This window comes from Glossina fuscipes, unplaced genomic scaffold, assembly GCF_014805625.2.
Source record: "Glossina fuscipes isolate IAEA_lab_2018 unplaced genomic scaffold, Yale_Gfus_2 112, whole genome shotgun sequence".
In the NCBI taxonomy this organism is placed as follows: Eukaryota; Metazoa; Arthropoda; class Insecta; order Diptera; family Glossinidae; genus Glossina; species Glossina fuscipes.
The window spans coordinates 4413445-4429237 of NW_023998455.1; the positions used below are offsets into that span (position 1 = coordinate 4413445).

General features: G+C 33.7%; 4 protein-coding genes across 5 annotated transcripts; 2 read left to right on the forward strand and 2 right to left on the reverse strand.

Moving 5' to 3' along the window:
* Positions 1-119: 119 nt before the first annotated feature.
* LOC119639430 (zinc finger and BTB domain-containing protein 14) lies at positions 120-1742 on the reverse strand. Of its 2 annotated transcripts, none has more exons than XM_038036801.1 (5): positions 1455-1742; positions 828-1393; positions 624-758; positions 455-565; positions 120-371 (listed from the first exon to the last, which is right to left on the reverse strand). In XM_038036801.1, the coding sequence occupies exons 1-5, from the start codon at positions 1620-1622 to the stop codon at positions 242-244; spliced, it is 1110 nt and encodes a 369-aa protein (XP_037892729.1). In that variant the 5' UTR covers positions 1623-1742; the 3' UTR covers positions 120-241. The 2 variants fall into 2 exon arrangements, with proteins under 2 accessions (XP_037892729.1, XP_037892731.1); XM_038036803.1 differs by having other exon boundaries at positions 280-371; positions 430-565.
* A 343-nt stretch (positions 1743-2085) lies between these two features.
* On the forward strand, positions 2086-3662 carry LOC119639293 (tRNA pseudouridine synthase A). Its single transcript, XM_038036591.1, has 4 exons — positions 2086-2191; positions 2266-2760; positions 2821-3091; positions 3149-3662. The coding sequence occupies exons 1-4, from the start codon at positions 2152-2154 to the stop codon at positions 3660-3662; spliced, it is 1320 nt and encodes a 439-aa protein (XP_037892519.1). The 5' UTR covers positions 2086-2151.
* Positions 3660-6000, reverse strand: LOC119639202 (signal recognition particle subunit SRP72). Its single transcript, XM_038036474.1, has 3 exons — positions 5706-6000; positions 3915-5640; positions 3660-3858 (listed from the first exon to the last, which is right to left on the reverse strand). The coding sequence occupies exons 1-3, from the start codon at positions 5815-5817 to the stop codon at positions 3729-3731; spliced, it is 1968 nt and encodes a 655-aa protein (XP_037892402.1). The 5' UTR covers positions 5818-6000; the 3' UTR covers positions 3660-3728.
* Positions 6001-6187: 187 nt separating this feature from the next.
* LOC119639203 lies at positions 6188-13974 on the forward strand. Its single transcript, XM_038036475.1, has 7 exons — positions 6188-6747; positions 6850-7001; positions 11229-12252; positions 12330-12449; positions 12520-12684; positions 13275-13383; positions 13451-13974. The coding sequence occupies exons 1-7, from the start codon at positions 6666-6668 to the stop codon at positions 13656-13658; spliced, it is 1860 nt and encodes a 619-aa protein (XP_037892403.1). The 5' UTR covers positions 6188-6665; the 3' UTR covers positions 13659-13974.
* The last annotated feature ends 1819 nt before the right edge of the window (positions 13975-15793 follow it).

Here is a 15793-nt window from a genome sequence, read left to right on the forward strand (position 1 = left end):
TTTTGTTCCTTTGTTTATTTATTTAAATAAAAATGTTCAACAAAATGAAGAAAAAAACGTTTAAAAAAAAAATCTTTAAATAAAGAACATTTTTTTTGTTTTATAAAGAGCCAAGAAAAAATGCGTTTTAAATGTTTTTTTCTACAAAAAAATTTTAATCAAACTTGTGTTTCTTGTCTCGACCGACGTTGATTCTCTTTATAAGCTATAACATCATGTAGTCAGTTTTTGTAAAAATGCGTTAAGAAGTTTTTCTTTTTTTCATTTGCTTAATTAAAAGTTTTGTTCTTGGATCGCTTTGATGTAATAATGTCTCTAAATGGGCTCTTAAATGATGCGGCCTTGAAAAACGTTTACTACAAATTCCGCAGCTGGAATATAAAAGTGCACATAGATACGCATACAAATTAAAGAAAGAAAAAAACGTACGTCGGTAGCTGCTTAAACAACTCACTTAAATGGTTTTTCACCAGTATGGGTTAATTGGTGAGCTTTTAGGACGCTCGAATATGTAAAACTTTTGCTGCATATTTCACATTTAAAAGGTCGTTCATTACGATGTATTCTATTAGAAATGAATGATTAACTATGAAATAAATGTTTTTGTAAATGCTTAAGCTTACCTCTCATGTTTCTTCATGGTAGAACGATCGCTGAAAGTTCGCTGACAATATTGACACCCGAAAGGACGTGCGGAAGTGTGCTTACGTAAATGTCGTTTTAGTTCGAAATTTAAAAGGAATGCCTCACCACATATACTATAAAAAGAAAACGAAAACTTACCGATATGCTTGAATACAGTAATTGTTCGTCATTTTTATTCTTACTCGCATTCAAATGACTTATCATGACGATGCCGTCGCATGTGGGCTTCTAAAACATATTTACGTGCGTAGGAATTGCCACACATATCGCAAATATACTTTTGAGTTTCTTTTGCACGATTATTTTCATTTGTATGACTTAACGAGGAATCTTGAGAATTTTCTAAATCCTCTGCAGTAGTTTCTATGCCAGCTCCTACGCCGTCATCCTCATTATCGCTATGTTCACCAATATCTTGTAGATGCTCAAACATATCATCGTTTTCTGTCGATTTTAGCCAAAATTCGGAATATTCCTCATTAGCAAAGTCTTCAGTATTCATACTATCTTGGGAATCCTCGTTTTGGAATTGTGTATCATTTTTTTCCGTTTGACCACTAACTGATTCATTGCACTCTAACAAATACTCTTCATTTTCGCTACTCTCTTCTTTGGATACATCTTTGCATACAAATTCCCGTAAATAATTATCAGAGTTCTTACACATTATCCGAAATTTGTAAGCTATAGTTAAAAAAGCATTACATTTTTTGCAAATACTCGAAGGCAATTCGGGTTTTTTCATAATCTAATAAAACGAATAGAATATTAGTATCATCAATTTTATAAATGATTGATGATAAGTCAACCTTTATGCCGGCACATTCTTCAATTTTCTCATATACAAATACGTTAGAACTGCTAGGATCTCTTTCGAACAGAGGAAGCAGCTCCTGCGATTCATGCGATGTTTGCAAACAAATGCGACATACTGGAGCTGTGTTGTTTATATGCCCGTCAATTGCTTCTGTTGTCATTTGTTTATTAATACTTTAAAAATGAATTAAAATTTAATGATAATATTTCTCCCTCCTTTAGATTTAATTAATTTTAAAGACAAAACTATATAATGTATCTTATTGCTGTGTGTGAGTTTTTCTTTATTGTAAAACGTCAAAATAAACAAGAATTGCCAAATTTCGGGATGAGTTTTTCTCCATTTTGTTTATTGCCAGGCATTTACGAAAGCCATTCGTTATTGTTACCTCTCATAACACGTAGCATTGATATTCTAATTAAAAAGTCGTTAGAATAAGATCCTAGCGTAACTGTAATATGTAATCATGAAAACTTTAGAATGATATATAAAGCCACCTCAATATATCACTTAATAATATTACGCCAGTATGCAGAGAAGCAAAAAACGCTATTTAAATTGAATCTTTAGTGCAGCATTGCAACACTGTAATTTAATTCAAACAGCTGCTAAAGAGAGTAGAAGGATAAAGGCGAGTACACGTGTGTACACTTTAGTAAATCGAAGTGTATTCTTGTATTATTGGTTAAATGCTATTATTTGGAAAGCTATTGAGGAATTTAAAGGCAGGTATTAATTAAAGTGATTTTCATTTTCATGAGAAAAATTATTTAAGATTTTCTTCCACAACTATATTCGATTAGAACGCCTAAGCCGGATAGATATCGCTTGTCATTCAATTGAGCATACGAAAGGTTTCGCTGCGGCAATGGCTGAAGCTTTGGAAAAGTTAGAACAACAAAAACGCATCGGAGAAGAAGAACGAAAAGTGGCAGAAGCGTCAGTAAATGAGATGAAAAAGTTGAAACAAAAATTAAAACGTAGAAAATGGGTGAATTGGGAAACTGAAGATGAACGGAAATGTACTGAGGCGAAAAGAGCGGCAATTGATTCTTCAGTTGAAAAAATAAAACGTAAGAAATGTGCAATTTTGTTAAGCTATTCGGGAGCGAATTACTACGGAATGCAACGTAATCCTGGAATGGAGACAATAGAAGAAGAATTATTCAAAGCTCTTTTGAAACATAAATGGATATCGAATGACGCTTATGGCCAGGCACAAATGGCTTCTTTTCAAAGAGCTGCTCGGACTGATAAAGGAGTTTCTGCCGCACGGCAAGTGTGCTCATTAAAATTGCGTAAAGCACAAGCAAAAGTATATGTTGATGAAAAACATTAAAGAAAACTCATTCTTCTAGCGGAAGCTTTGAATATCAAAGCTTTCAATGACGATTTACCTGAGCAAATACGCCTTTTTGCCGTAGAGCGCGTTACCAAGGGATTCAATGCTAAGGGCCAATGTGATGCTCGTACTTATACCTATACGATGCCAAGTATAGCCTTTGCTGATTTTGAAGCGAATGCCAATTACGAAACTTTTCGCTTATCAACAGAGCAATTGCTGAAAGCTAAAGATATCTTACAGAAATTTGAGGGTACAAAAAATTTTCACAATTTCACAAGTCGCAAGTAAGTCGAATCATTGTAGCATGAATGATGAAGTTTTTCATTATCTCTCGATTACAGAAACTACTTTGATCCATCATCTAAACGATTTATAATGTCTTTTACATGTTCCGATCCTTTCCTGAGCCCTCACAATGCAGAATTTATAACTGTCAAGGTAAAAGGGCAAAGTTTTATGTTACATCAAATTCGTAAAATGGTTGGTCTAACAGTCGCTATTGTACGCGGTCACACAGACTTCTCAACGTTAAACAAAGCTCTCTCTGAGGAGAGATTAGATTTACCTATGGCTCCTGGTCTGGGTTTGGTACTAGATACAGTCCATTACGAACGTTACAATGAACGTTACGGGAAGGATGGCATACACAATCCCTTAACTTGGGAAAATCATGAACAGGAAATTCAACAATTTGTAGAGCAAAAAATCCTTGCAAATATTTATGAAACGGAGTATAAAGAGAAGCCGCTATTAAATTGGCTTGAAACACTGCCATTACATAGTTACGATGTGCGAAATGACGAAAACCCTCCTTCATCTGAGGATAAGTCCAATAAAGAAGAAAAAGAGGAGTAAATTTAATTGCATTTTTAATTAAATTACATAAAAAGAGACCAAAGGAATACCGATGAATGTTTCTTTTTAAAAACGGCCACCTTTTCTTTTTTTTTGCCCACCTTTACGGTGCTGTTGACGTGGTCCTGGAGTAGGCTCCTGATAAGCTGGAGTAGCTGGCGAACTCTTATTCAGGTTAGCCCGATTAGACATATCACTGAAAGATTTAATAGATAAGTAAATTTTTTATTAAATTTGACCATGGAATCTTACTATTGCTCAGCTGCTTGGCTGGACATGCCCTGAGAGCCTTTAATAATATCCTTGGCGCGGCGGTCACGTTTCTTGCGGAAACCAGTGCGTTCATACTTCGGCAACCATCTTTCGGGATCTGGTGGTATCTCAGCATTGTAATTTTTGGGTAGTTTGCCTTTCCGCTTCCGTTTATGACACTTTTTCTTTTCAACCACTGGCGTGCCAGGCGACTGGTCAATTTTCGCATTTGCCGATTTCTTCGCGGCTTTGGTGGACATTACCCAGTTGGCCGCTTCCAATGCATCGATTTCGGAAGCTGTGGTAAGAGTCTCCAGTTTAGGTAATTTTTTGCTTACCTCTAAAGCTTTCTGTGGGTTACACTGAGCATAGGCTATAACCAGTTGAGCCAAAACTCTCACGTCGTTGGGTTTCAATTTGAGTAATTCCTCTAAAGAGCTAGCAGCAGTTTCCGTGGCTCCTCCTCGTAAATGAAATTCAGCAGCCTGACGCCACATATCAGACAAATCGCCGCTACTTACATTGTTCTTCTTATACCAATCAACGGCAGTGCGCAGCAATTCAGATGCAGCTGGTTTATTATTCATACCCAAATATAAAGTGACCAGGGCCGACACTATCCCGGGTTTATATTTGGCCTCGCCCAAAGATAATAAAACATCTATAGCTTCCTTACGGGCACCTTGAACAAGTAAAAATTGGACGATAGCGAATTTGCTGGCAAAAGCTTCTTCTTTATTCGCAGTACTAGCTGCGTGCTTTTGAAGCAATTCTACGGCCTCTTTGTGCTTCTTATCCTTGGTGAATTGAACGGCTCTGATAAGTAGAGACTGAAAGCACATATCAGGATATTGTTCCGCTAACTTCGTGCTTATTTGATGTATCTGATCACTGGCGTTGGTAAACAATGCTAGAAGACAATTATTAAGAGCAACAGCTTTTTTCTGTCGTGCCGTCAATTTGTGCTCACAAGCATCTGCCATGGCAGCACGTATCTTTTTTTTCGAATCAAAAACATGTTGATCTTTATTAATTACTACCAAATTATTGCTGGCCACAGCAATAAGAGCGGGATCTTTCGGTTTGTTGCGTAACACGTCCGCATAAATTGCAGCAGCTTCTTTGGTTTTGCCTTGCATTTGCATACAATAAGCAGTTTGAACCTTAATGATGTCCATTTCTTCCCTGATCTCTTCTTCAGAGGCGCCGTCTTCCTCTAAACTTTCTCTGCACAACTTCTCACTAACGCGCAATTTTTTTTCAGCTTCTGAATACCTTTGACGAATCGACAATATGAAAGATCCGTTAAAGTATTGTTCATAAGTATCTTCCGGTATTTCTGGTATCACATTGTTGGTATCTAAAGCTAAATTAGCTGCTACCGCTTTAAAATTAGTGCGTCGTTCGTCTTCGTAATAATCATTGGTATGCTTAATGATATCTTTATATGACTCGAAACATTCGTCATAACGTTCCAAACGATACAAAACTTGAGTACGCAACTCCTTAAGATTCGGAGGCAAAACAGGCAAATTTGCATCATCGATGGTCTTTAAAGCCAAATTTGGTTTATTTAGCCGGTATTCGCAGTAGGCCTTTTCAAAGATTAATGTTACCAAGCGATTTTTTTCAATAAATTTCAATGCTTCTTCGAATTTTGTTAACTGTATTAAGCAAATAATTTTGCAGTGAAGAGCTGTGTGATCGTCTGGGGCAACAGCGAGGACTAGAAAATAATGCGTCGAAGTTTGAAATGGTCAAAAAGACATAACACTCATGTTTTATACTTACTTCGATTGACAGCCTTCATGGATTTATCAAATTCCCCATTTTGACCGAACTTATTAACATCAGCGTAAGCTGTCTTAACAATAGCTTCTTTAGGATTAATATCTTTAGACATCCTGCAGACTTGTTTAGTAGTCGTGGCAACAGTATGGTATAGATATCGCCTATGTGGTTTTTTTTTTTAGTTTGATTGATGAGTTATATTGCCAGGGTAGCAGTGCTGCCAGTTTTATAAAGCAATATCAAATATTTTAGTTAGGCCGTGTTTTGTTGCGAGGTGATACGTCATTCGCAGAGAAAGTGTTCCAATTTTTGCACCTAACGATTTAGCGTATGTACATTAGGATTTTAAGGATCAATAAAACTACAAGCTTTAGTATATGCATATGTACGGTATAAGTAAAAAAAATAATTGTCGCAATACGATAAGATTCAAAGACGACGTTGTTAATCATTTGCTAACATACCTGTTTTAGTACACAAGCAAATCGATCTTAACTGCTCTGGAATATGTCAGTTCTAAAATTTGCTTAAAGAAAAAACATTTAATCGCACAGCTCGTGAAATAATTCCAAGTTTTTTATATACAAATGTGTTATAAATAAAAGAAAAATCTTTAGAATTAATTTATTAAATACAATGCAATAATTATGCTTTTCGAGTTTGACGAAAACCAAAATAAAATTTTAAAGGAGCCATTCTTTGGTGGCAATATTGTGGAAAAATTAAGAAAAAACAAAAACAACAACGGAAAGTGAAAAACCGAAAGAAGAAAATAATTGCATTTTCCGCAAAGAAAGAAAAGTTTGCGGTCAATTTTTTTTCCTAAAACTTCCAAATACTAGTCAATTGTGAATAGCCAAGTGCAATTGGACAAATCATACCATCCGGAGGCGATTCGCATATTCATCTAGACAAGGCATATATCGTGTTTTCTTGATTGTCACTTGTCACCATAAAAATATGCAGTTAGTTAAACAACATTCGTTGTTATATTATAAACAATTTTTTACAATTGTATTATTTTACGGCGTCATTTGTTCGGGTGCGTATACAATTGCAATGAATAAAACCGCCCTTTTTAAGCTTATCATATTTTTGTAGCGTTGAATTTTCAATGAAAACTGAATTTCTTATGTATTTACAGTTTCAGGTGCCTACAATGTGGTTATCAAAGCGCCTGAAGCTGTTCTAATAGGAAATAAAATCAACATTACTGCGATTGTGTATGATGATGGCCGCTTGGCGAGTTCGGCCAATTACAAATACCATTGGTCCGATAACGCGCTACATAGCGAGGTAAGTAGGTGTGACGGAGTCGGATCGTAAATTGAGATATAAAGAATTATGTGCATTAACGTTGTAATAGCGTTTACTCCAAAAGCAATCCAGTATTTTTGGAGTTTTAAAAAAAAAAAGTTTAACATATTTATTTATATACCCTACATACATAAGTACTTATAAAAACATTTCGTTTGTGCATAGAACAAATTAATTCTGACACATTCTAATATCTTGAAGCGATTTTGCAGAGATTTCGCTTCTATTCAAAGAGAAACGTCTCAATTTGATACTCATTGTGCTCATTTTCAAAGTAAACCAAAATTGCTTTAAAGAAATGCGAAAAAATCCCTTTATTGAAATTAGAACAAACATAAAAACCGCAATGTCGACGTCCCCAATTTATTATATTGATATGAATCATTTAATACATTTAATAATGTGTTTCTTATCTGAAATTGTAAACATGCGTTGCAAAGTTTCGTTAAGCGAGAAGAGCTTAAGCAGATAAATCAATATGTACAATTCATATATTTTTATGATATTGCTAAATAGCGGTTGGGAAAATGTTTTTTAAATCCTATCCTATCCCACAATTTTCGTTCAATAACCTACCCGAGCATTCAGTAAATGTATGTAGTCGGACATCAGTACGACACGACTATCGCTGCCATTCGCTTGTCCCTTGATATACGCTCATTGTGTAGCTCGCTAAGATGGCGTATGAACGTCCATTGTCAACTTTAGGAAAGAGGCTCTGCCTTTATTCAGAAAAATCGATATTTGCAACAAAAAAACAATTTTTCGACAAAAATCGCAAAAATACAATAAATATACAACAAAATATAGTTGTTGATATTTTACGATATACTGAACGCATCCCCGTTTTTTTTAACAAAAATTTATGAATTTTTGCTCCTCGCTTAGGAATTATAAAAGTTAGAAGGCCGGGAATTTTCACATTTGCTTTACATTACACTCCTTTACGTGTAAAAATCGGAAAAAAGGGAAACCGAAGTGTTATTTTTTTCACTTTTTTGAAATTTTATGCTTATTTATCATAAGGCACACAAGACACAATGCTGAAAATTATTTTGTCCATTCCCCAAATAAAAATACATGATCTGCCTAAAAATGGGTTAATTCTAAAACGAATACGGTAGACACCGCGACCGGGTGGTTTAATTTTTTTTTTATAATGCCAGCGATATGGGTATTAAATAAAAGAAATTTTTTACTTTTTTTTACTTATGATCTCGATAAATATTTAATAAATAAATAATGGATTTAAGTTCAATTTTATATCTAGCGATGGCGAGTGTGTGAAAACATTTGTTTCAATTTTGTCGCTTTATTCGGTGCAATAACAGCGCGCAAACGAGCAAAAGCGAATGAATTAACTTAAAATCATATAATTGTTTTCGAAAACTATTTAATTTACGCTGTCTCTCTTGAAACTTATTCACTTCACACATTGCGATAGACATAAATACGAAATACGCTATATAGTATGTCCTCCTTTCCTACTTGTCCCCGTAAATCCTATTGACCACCATTATGGTTGCACGTTCAGGGGAGATTCTCTGAGTGAATGGTTAAGGGGGAAAAAACAGTGTAAATTGTATTCTTAGCTTAATTATAACTTTGGTTTATAAACAAAAGCACGCACGTTCGTCATCATACGAATTCATAAATCAGTTGCAGTGAATTCTCGTTTATCAGCAGTGTTACAGCTTGACGATGATATGTCACTTAGATGTCATGTGGACTGACTTATTATTCTCTTATCTGTTGAGAAAAGTTTGCGATCTAAGAGATGGTCTTTAAAGGCGCATCATTGGAATGGAAGATTAATTGATAGAATTGCTGCTTTTCGAGGTTGACGGAGGTGGATATAGCGCCACCAAATTTGTACTTAGGACAAAAATTTTGGTAAAAATTATACGAAAAGATTTTATTTGACATCACACATTTGAGTAATAGTTGAGATGCTCCTCCCAAATCATAATCAAGTTTGTAAGATTTCCTCATTACGAGGAATAATTTTGTCTGCAGGGACTACCATTTTTCCCATTAATTGCTCTTTGCACTCGGAATAACAGATAACCGACTATTTGTAACAATTTTTTTCAAAGTCTTTTTTTACACAATCCTTTTTTATCCGTTCTTGAAATAACACGGTCCACTATAACTGTGGCGAACAAATACCCATTTTTTTTTTTACTTTGCTCAAGGACGAATTCAATTTTTTTTTTTAAATTACATTTTTGACTTTGTTAGTGATGTATTGCACTATGGGGAATACACAATTAGGGTTATGTAAGCAACTTGAGAAACCAAAAAAACAGTTGCTAATGATAGACTTTAGATAGACGACAAAAAAACAAAAACCAATCACCAACGGAGGCCGTTAATAACGATCAAAATTCTTCTGACATATCTTGTATTCCCGTACCCCTCTAACAGCCTACACATTTGTCCATTTTAAGGGAGATAAATTGAGTTGTCTTCTTTTATTTTCTGCTATTGCAGATTAAGTCGGGGTCTGGAATCACTTCTGTTAAGCTGCAGATGAATTCTGAAACATGTGATGCACTACTTTACGTAGAAGACGTCTCTCTGCTGTGTTATGAGGAGAGAATATCTGATCAGACTCCTGTGCGATGTGTTAATGGGTCTCTAGGACCCGTACTATAGTGAATCTCTGAAAATAGGTTCAATATAAATCTAAGCATTAAAAGCAACCGCCTATGATTTCTGAATTTCCTTCGTATCCGGGACTATACCTTAATAATAATGAAATTGAATAAGATTTCTGGTCATAGATGCTTAGGTGCAGTTATTGATAAAGACTTTCCATTTGTTAGATATGTTAACCCAATATGTGGGTGTAAGGTTTATGGTACGCTGAGAATGGTCCATGTTACCAATATGTGTTTACACATATCTTATATTGAGGCGATGTTCGCCTTTTCTGAATCCACTATCAATCAATTGCAGTGAATGGTTAACACGATCGTTACATTCTTGCATAATATTAACTTGTCCAAGGCTTTTTGGGATGCTCCTTCAAACATTACGTTAAATATCGTAATCTAGATACCTTTTTCATAGTATGATTGGAAAGGGTTGCCTCTTCCATTGGGAATTTATTTTTAAAATTTTTACATTTCTGTGTAACCGTCAAATGTATATTTCTACGATTTATCGGGATTAACCTTTAAGAGATGTTCTTCGATAAGAGCGGTCCACTATTGGAGTGGACCCGGCATCTTCATACAATCTAATAATGCCTTTCGTTTTCAACTTTAATCATTATAATTGCCATTCTTCCATGTAATGCAATCATATTTTTGGGTACTTAACCATATACCAATTGGGACCGTTATTGTCTAAATGTACTTTCTACATTTCCCTGCTTCATATATTGCTTATTTACAATTCTATGTGGAGTGCCACTTCCCGGGGAGGATAATATCAGGACCGCAGGATTGTGTCAAAATGTTGTTTTCATTAGCTTAAGGACTTGGGAAAGATGATTGCATTTTTGGTCCGATGATTAGTTGCGAAATTAGTTTTTATAGTACACTAATTTTTATTTTTTTGGCGTAATTAAAAATATTGAATAGTTTTTGTTTTACAAATATGTGATATGGATTTCATTCTTACTTTTTTTGCACGGTTTTTTTTAAGAAAATATTTAAAATTTTTCCCATTTTGCACGATTTTTCAAGTTTTCGGAACATATATCCGAATGCTATATCATATGTCGTATGTATTTTTTTATGCATTGTTTTTTTTTCTGCACGTTTCTCAAAGGAACCTATCTAAGAGTTTTGCTAGTTTACCTGCCCATTGTCCCATTCGTCTTGTAATGTAAATAAAATTCGTTTTGTGTTGTCAATAGAATTTTATCATTATTATTAATTTGCTCATCGTGTGCACACATACACAGTCGTTAAAATGAAAAGAATAGATTGTGTTTTATCGTTTGTTGGTGTCTTATGCATTTTTGAAATTCATTAAAATGAGATGATTTGCAATGGAAATGATTTTACACAAGAATTTTCTTATTATATCGTTAAACCCGATCACTTAAAATCAGGTAATTTGATTAATTAAATATAAGGAGATAGATGTGATTAAATAATAATAATAATATTTCATAAAAACTAAATAAAAAAATTCTTAACAATTTTTTTAATTTTTTTTTTATTTAATATTATTTTTTTTTATCATTTTCAGACAATTGCTGCAAATCAGTCTATCTCGAATTGGACGATTCAGTATCCTATGAATAAAACTAGTTTGGATGTTTATAGGATTCGTGTAATTGTTGAGAAACAATTTTCATCATTGCTCAATATTTGGATAAACGTGGGTCAACAAAGCACAAATCTAAAAGTGACAAATATATTGGGCGGTGAATTAGGTTATCTTCAAAGTGGAGTTAAACGTAAAAATGAATTTGTCGCGACAAAGATACCAGTTAATCATACAATTATATTACCGAATGAAGATCAAGAGTATTTAAGCAGAAATGCAACCTATGTAATGACATATTGGTATCAAAATTGCACCTATTTAGGTGTAACGAAAGGGTTAAGCTATGAGGCCGTTTATAATCAAACTAATCAAACTTACATTATTGAAGCTGTAGTGATGGCTTCATTTAAAAAGAAACCAATTACTACAACTACAACAACTACTACTACACCGGCCCCCACTACTAGTAGTACCAGCATCACCCCGAACACTACCGCTGCTACTACTACTACTACTACTACGACAACGACCACTACCCCGAAGCCCATCATTACCGCTTCGACAAAGAACCCTAACGTTCTCACCACCAGTACAATAAAGCCATTTATTAATTCTACCTCGATGGCAGCGACAATTGCAAGTAGCAATTCTACGGGCACAACGGGCAGCATTGAAATGATAAAGAAAAGAAAACGAGACGCATTATCATCCCCGCTAATAGATGCCAGTAATAATAATTTGGTAAATCAATCAACCGAGCGCCAGCAACCGGAGCAACAGTCGATGGATTTAATTAGAAATTCTTTCAATTTATCGGCGGTAACAATAAATCCCCATTTAAATCCTAATTTTATAACAGCAGAGCAGCAAGAGTTAAGCACTTCGACATCATATCTCATGTTAACATCGCCACTTAATTGCGCTACCAAAGAAATAAGTCATAACGATGATGATGATGACTACCTTATCCAGGGCTATTATAAGCGCGAAATTAAGCCAAAAGGTTACTTGACTTTTGACAGAAACATTTCATTGTTATTCTAATTAAATTGCAATTGCTCTTCTTTCTTGTATCTGTAGATGCTATTAGCAATTTTTCGGTATCCAGTAAAACTTGGCTAGAACACGGCGACATTTTAAATATGGAGGTTAAATGTAAAGGCTCGCCCAATTTTGAATATTGTTATTTGGTTTATGATGGTAAATGTTGTATCTTTTGCAAAATTTTGAAATCCGTATTTTTTGTTATATTTCCATTTCAATTTTTTAGCTCCTTACAATTCAACTGGTAACGAATCTTGTCCATTCTTCTATAGTATAAAAGAGTGTAAAATTAATTTTAAACGTTACTATTCGGAAAGTAAAACCATATTGTTTTTTATACGCAACGAGGTTTCTCAAATCTTTAACCAAGTGACGATTAACATTTACGAAGGTAAGAGTATGTTTGAAATTGAGTTTACCGAACCCATTTGAGGACGACTATATAGATAAAACAATGTTTTTCTTAGCAACTTTAAATAGCGCAAGATTATGTCGGGAAAGTGTAAGAATTTAGTCAAGCATATTCTCTCCGACCAAGCGTGCACCTGAGCCAAAAGTTCTCTCATCGGTAGATATGTCAGATATGTTTAGCACAACTGTCGGGTTTGATTCACATCAAGAATTTCGTTCGTTATTACTTGACACATGTTAGCATTGGCATAAGCCAATCGACTTCTGATCACGGTATTTCCCCAATTGCATTTTGTTGGTCTATACATAAATTTCTCGTAAGACACGTATCAATATTGGAAATTAAAGAGAAAAAAATTTTTTTTATTTGTTTGGTATTCGCAACCGAAAGAAAAATTCGTGTAAAAATGTGTATTTGTCGGTAAACCGCTTTATTTCGAAACCGGATAAAAAAAGACAAATTACTCGCTCATCAGTAAATTAATGAAAAATTTTAATTATCAGGATTTTTAAAATTGAATAATTAATTGTGAATTAATTAATTAATTTGTGTTTTTTATGTATTTACAGTTAAAAAACAATCTCAACTGTCTGTGGTCGTGGTGCCCGTTACTTTCACATTAATTGCCATTATATTAATTGTGTTTGGTGTTTCGTATTATGTACAAAGCCGTAACCGGTAAAAGTTCAACTGTAATGTATATATTAACTATAGAAGTAAAATTCAATTTTAATATATCTTTTAGATTTAATGTTGAAGTAGCAGATTTTAATTTCGGCGAAACACAATCTGTGGATATGGAATTTAAGACATTCCATCAGCGTTTATACGAAAGTATATGTAATGTATTACCACGTAGATGGCGTTTTCCATTGGCGAATCATGGCATGGTACCGGAGACGGAGAGTGTCGGTGGAGTTGACAGTAATATAGGTTACAATACAATGAATTGAATTTTTTTTATTATTATTATTATTATTATTTATTTGGTTTGTTAAGCAAAGTAAGAAGACGGGAGGGGAGTATGTTGTTATATGTATCTATCAAGGACACAATTTGCAAATGTTTATAGAGAAAAAAAACCATTTAAGAAAATATATTCATATTTAATTTTTTTTGCTTATTAAAATAAATGAGAAAAAAATTTATATTTTGTAAAACACGTTGATCATTTAATTAATTAATTGTAGTCTATTTCACTTTACTACGTCCCTTCTTTTTAATATTTGTAAACATTTCTTCTCGTATTTGTTGATCCATATATATAAACAACATTTTGTTTTTTTTTTGTTTTCTTCTTTTCTTTTTCCAGTCAGAGAAATATTATTAAATGCAATTTTTTTTAGTTAGTAATCTAAGCCCTTTCTAAAAATATTAAACTTGGTAAAAATAAAATACACACAAAACATACACACACACACACACACAAACACTTTGAAGAACACTGCTCTATAGGTAATTTATTCCATTGTTGGCCAAAAATTGAAAAAAAAACAACAAAGATGAGAAATATCCTACAAATATTTTCGCTCTAAATTGTAATTTTATTTATAACTAATTTGTAAAAAAAAAAAAAAAATGTCCAAAGACTGTTTTTGTTTAAACGAAAAAAAAAAGGAAAAAACTTCGTCAGACATGTAAAAAGTTCAGCATTTTGCTTTGTAAATTATCATTTAAACTTGATTAATTCATTAATTGTGCGAATTGCTTTACAAAAATTAAGTTCAAAATTCGCTAAAGACATAAATATTTATAAATACACACATCTTCTCAAAAATTTGCACACTTTTAAGGCGAAAATATTAATTTAAGAAAAATCGAATCTTTATTTATAGCTTTAACGTTTTTAGTAAAGCAAAGTACATGCGAACATTATTCAATACATTAATTTTAGTTATATATACTGAAAAAAAAAAATATTAATATTTATTATAAAGAAGAAAAATAAATTATTTCATTATTATGAAAATTTAAAAAAAAAAAACATTGTCAATATTCTTAATTGAATGCAAGTATTGGAAGAAGATTTTGCTGCTACGCTGCTGCTGCTGATCGAACAGCAAACTGATACAGAGATCGTCCTGTTTATGCTTTCATCAATCCGCTTGCATAAACTTAAAAAAAATGATGCATTCTCTTTCTACCGCTACTCTGAGACCCATAAAGGGGAAAATCCACGCACACACCCATACATTAACTCAACAAGAAGAAAAAAAGGAAAAAGTTATTATTATAATAAAAAAAAAGAAGTAAGGAAGTTATATTCGGGGGGCGACGAATCTCGCATACCCACCACCATGTTTTTCGCATTCTACTCTTCAAGTTCTTTTATTTGATACCCATATCGCTAGTATTGTTAAGAAAAAAGTAATCGCGATGTCTACCATATTCATTTTAGCATTAACCCACTTTTAGGGCGATAATATATCTTCATCTGAGGTGTTGTATAAATAGTAAACAGTTTTAAACATTCGGCCTTGTTTACCTTATGATAAATAAGCATAAAACCTTAAAAAAGTGAGAAAAAAAATTTAATCACTTGTAACGGGACATGGGCATACCGGATGTGCTCCATTTTTGCACGTAAGGGCTAGAGTAGTTCGTAAAGTAAATTTGGAAAATTTCAACCTTCTAACTTTTATAATTTCCAAGTAACGAGCAAAAATCTAAAAATTTTTTTTTAAAAAGGGCGGAGTTGCGTTCAGTTTACACTCCACTGCGCGCTACCGCTCCAACCGATTTGGCGGATTTTCAATACTAACCTGCGTGCAGAAACTTCCAATGTTTCCACTAAATTTGAAGACGATATTTTGGTTTTTGCGACCAGAAGAGTGCCGACAAGACAAACACGCGGACGGACAGGTATCGCTAAACCAACTCTGAATTTCGCGGCGATCAAGAATATGTAAACTTTATAGCGTCTCGCAAGTTCTTTTTCCACAGACGGACCGACATGGCTACATTATCTCAGAATTTCGCATTACTCAAGAATATATATACTTTGTAGGGACTCTGAAGTTTTTTTTCCACAGACGGACCGACATGGCTACATTATCTCAAAATTTCGCGTTGATCAAGAATATATATA

Coding starts and splice junctions, on each gene's coding strand:
- LOC119639430 (XM_038036801.1), bottom strand. CDS start 1,622: ATGACAACAGAAGCAATTGACGGGCATATAAACAACACAGCTCCAGTA. Junction 566..623: donor ACCATGAAGAAACATGAGAG/GTAAGCTTAAGC, acceptor CATTTCTAATAG/AATACATCGTAATGAACGAC. Junction 372..454: donor ACTGGTGAAAAACCATTTAA/GTGAGTTGTTTA, acceptor TTTATATTCCAG/CTGCGGAATTTGTAGTAAAC.
- LOC119639293 (XM_038036591.1), top strand. CDS start 2,152: ATGCTATTATTTGGAAAGCTATTGAGGAATTTAAAGGCAG. Junction 2,761..2,820: donor AGTGTGCTCATTAAAATTGC/GTAAAGCACAAG, acceptor TCATTCTTCTAG/CGGAAGCTTTGAATATCAAA. Junction 3,092..3,148: donor CACAATTTCACAAGTCGCAA/GTAAGTCGAATC, acceptor TCTCGATTACAG/AAACTACTTTGATCCATCAT.
- LOC119639202 (XM_038036474.1), bottom strand. CDS start 5,817: ATGTCTAAAGATATTAATCCTAAAGAAGCTATTGTTAAGACAGCTTAC. Junction 5,641..5,705: donor CATGAAGGCTGTCAATCGAA/GTAAGTATAAAA, acceptor ATTATTTTCTAG/TCCTCGCTGTTGCCCCAGAC. Junction 3,859..3,914: donor AGCCAAGCAGCTGAGCAATA/GTAAGATTCCAT, acceptor TAAATCTTTCAG/TGATATGTCTAATCGGGCTA.
- LOC119639203 (XM_038036475.1), top strand. CDS start 6,666: ATGCAGTTAGTTAAACAACATTCGTTGTTATATTATAAACAATTTTTT. Junction 7,002..11,228: donor ATAACGCGCTACATAGCGAG/GTAAGTAGGTGT, acceptor TATCATTTTCAG/ACAATTGCTGCAAATCAGTC. Junction 12,450..12,519: donor TTGTTATTTGGTTTATGATG/GTAAATGTTGTA, acceptor TCAATTTTTTAG/CTCCTTACAATTCAACTGGT.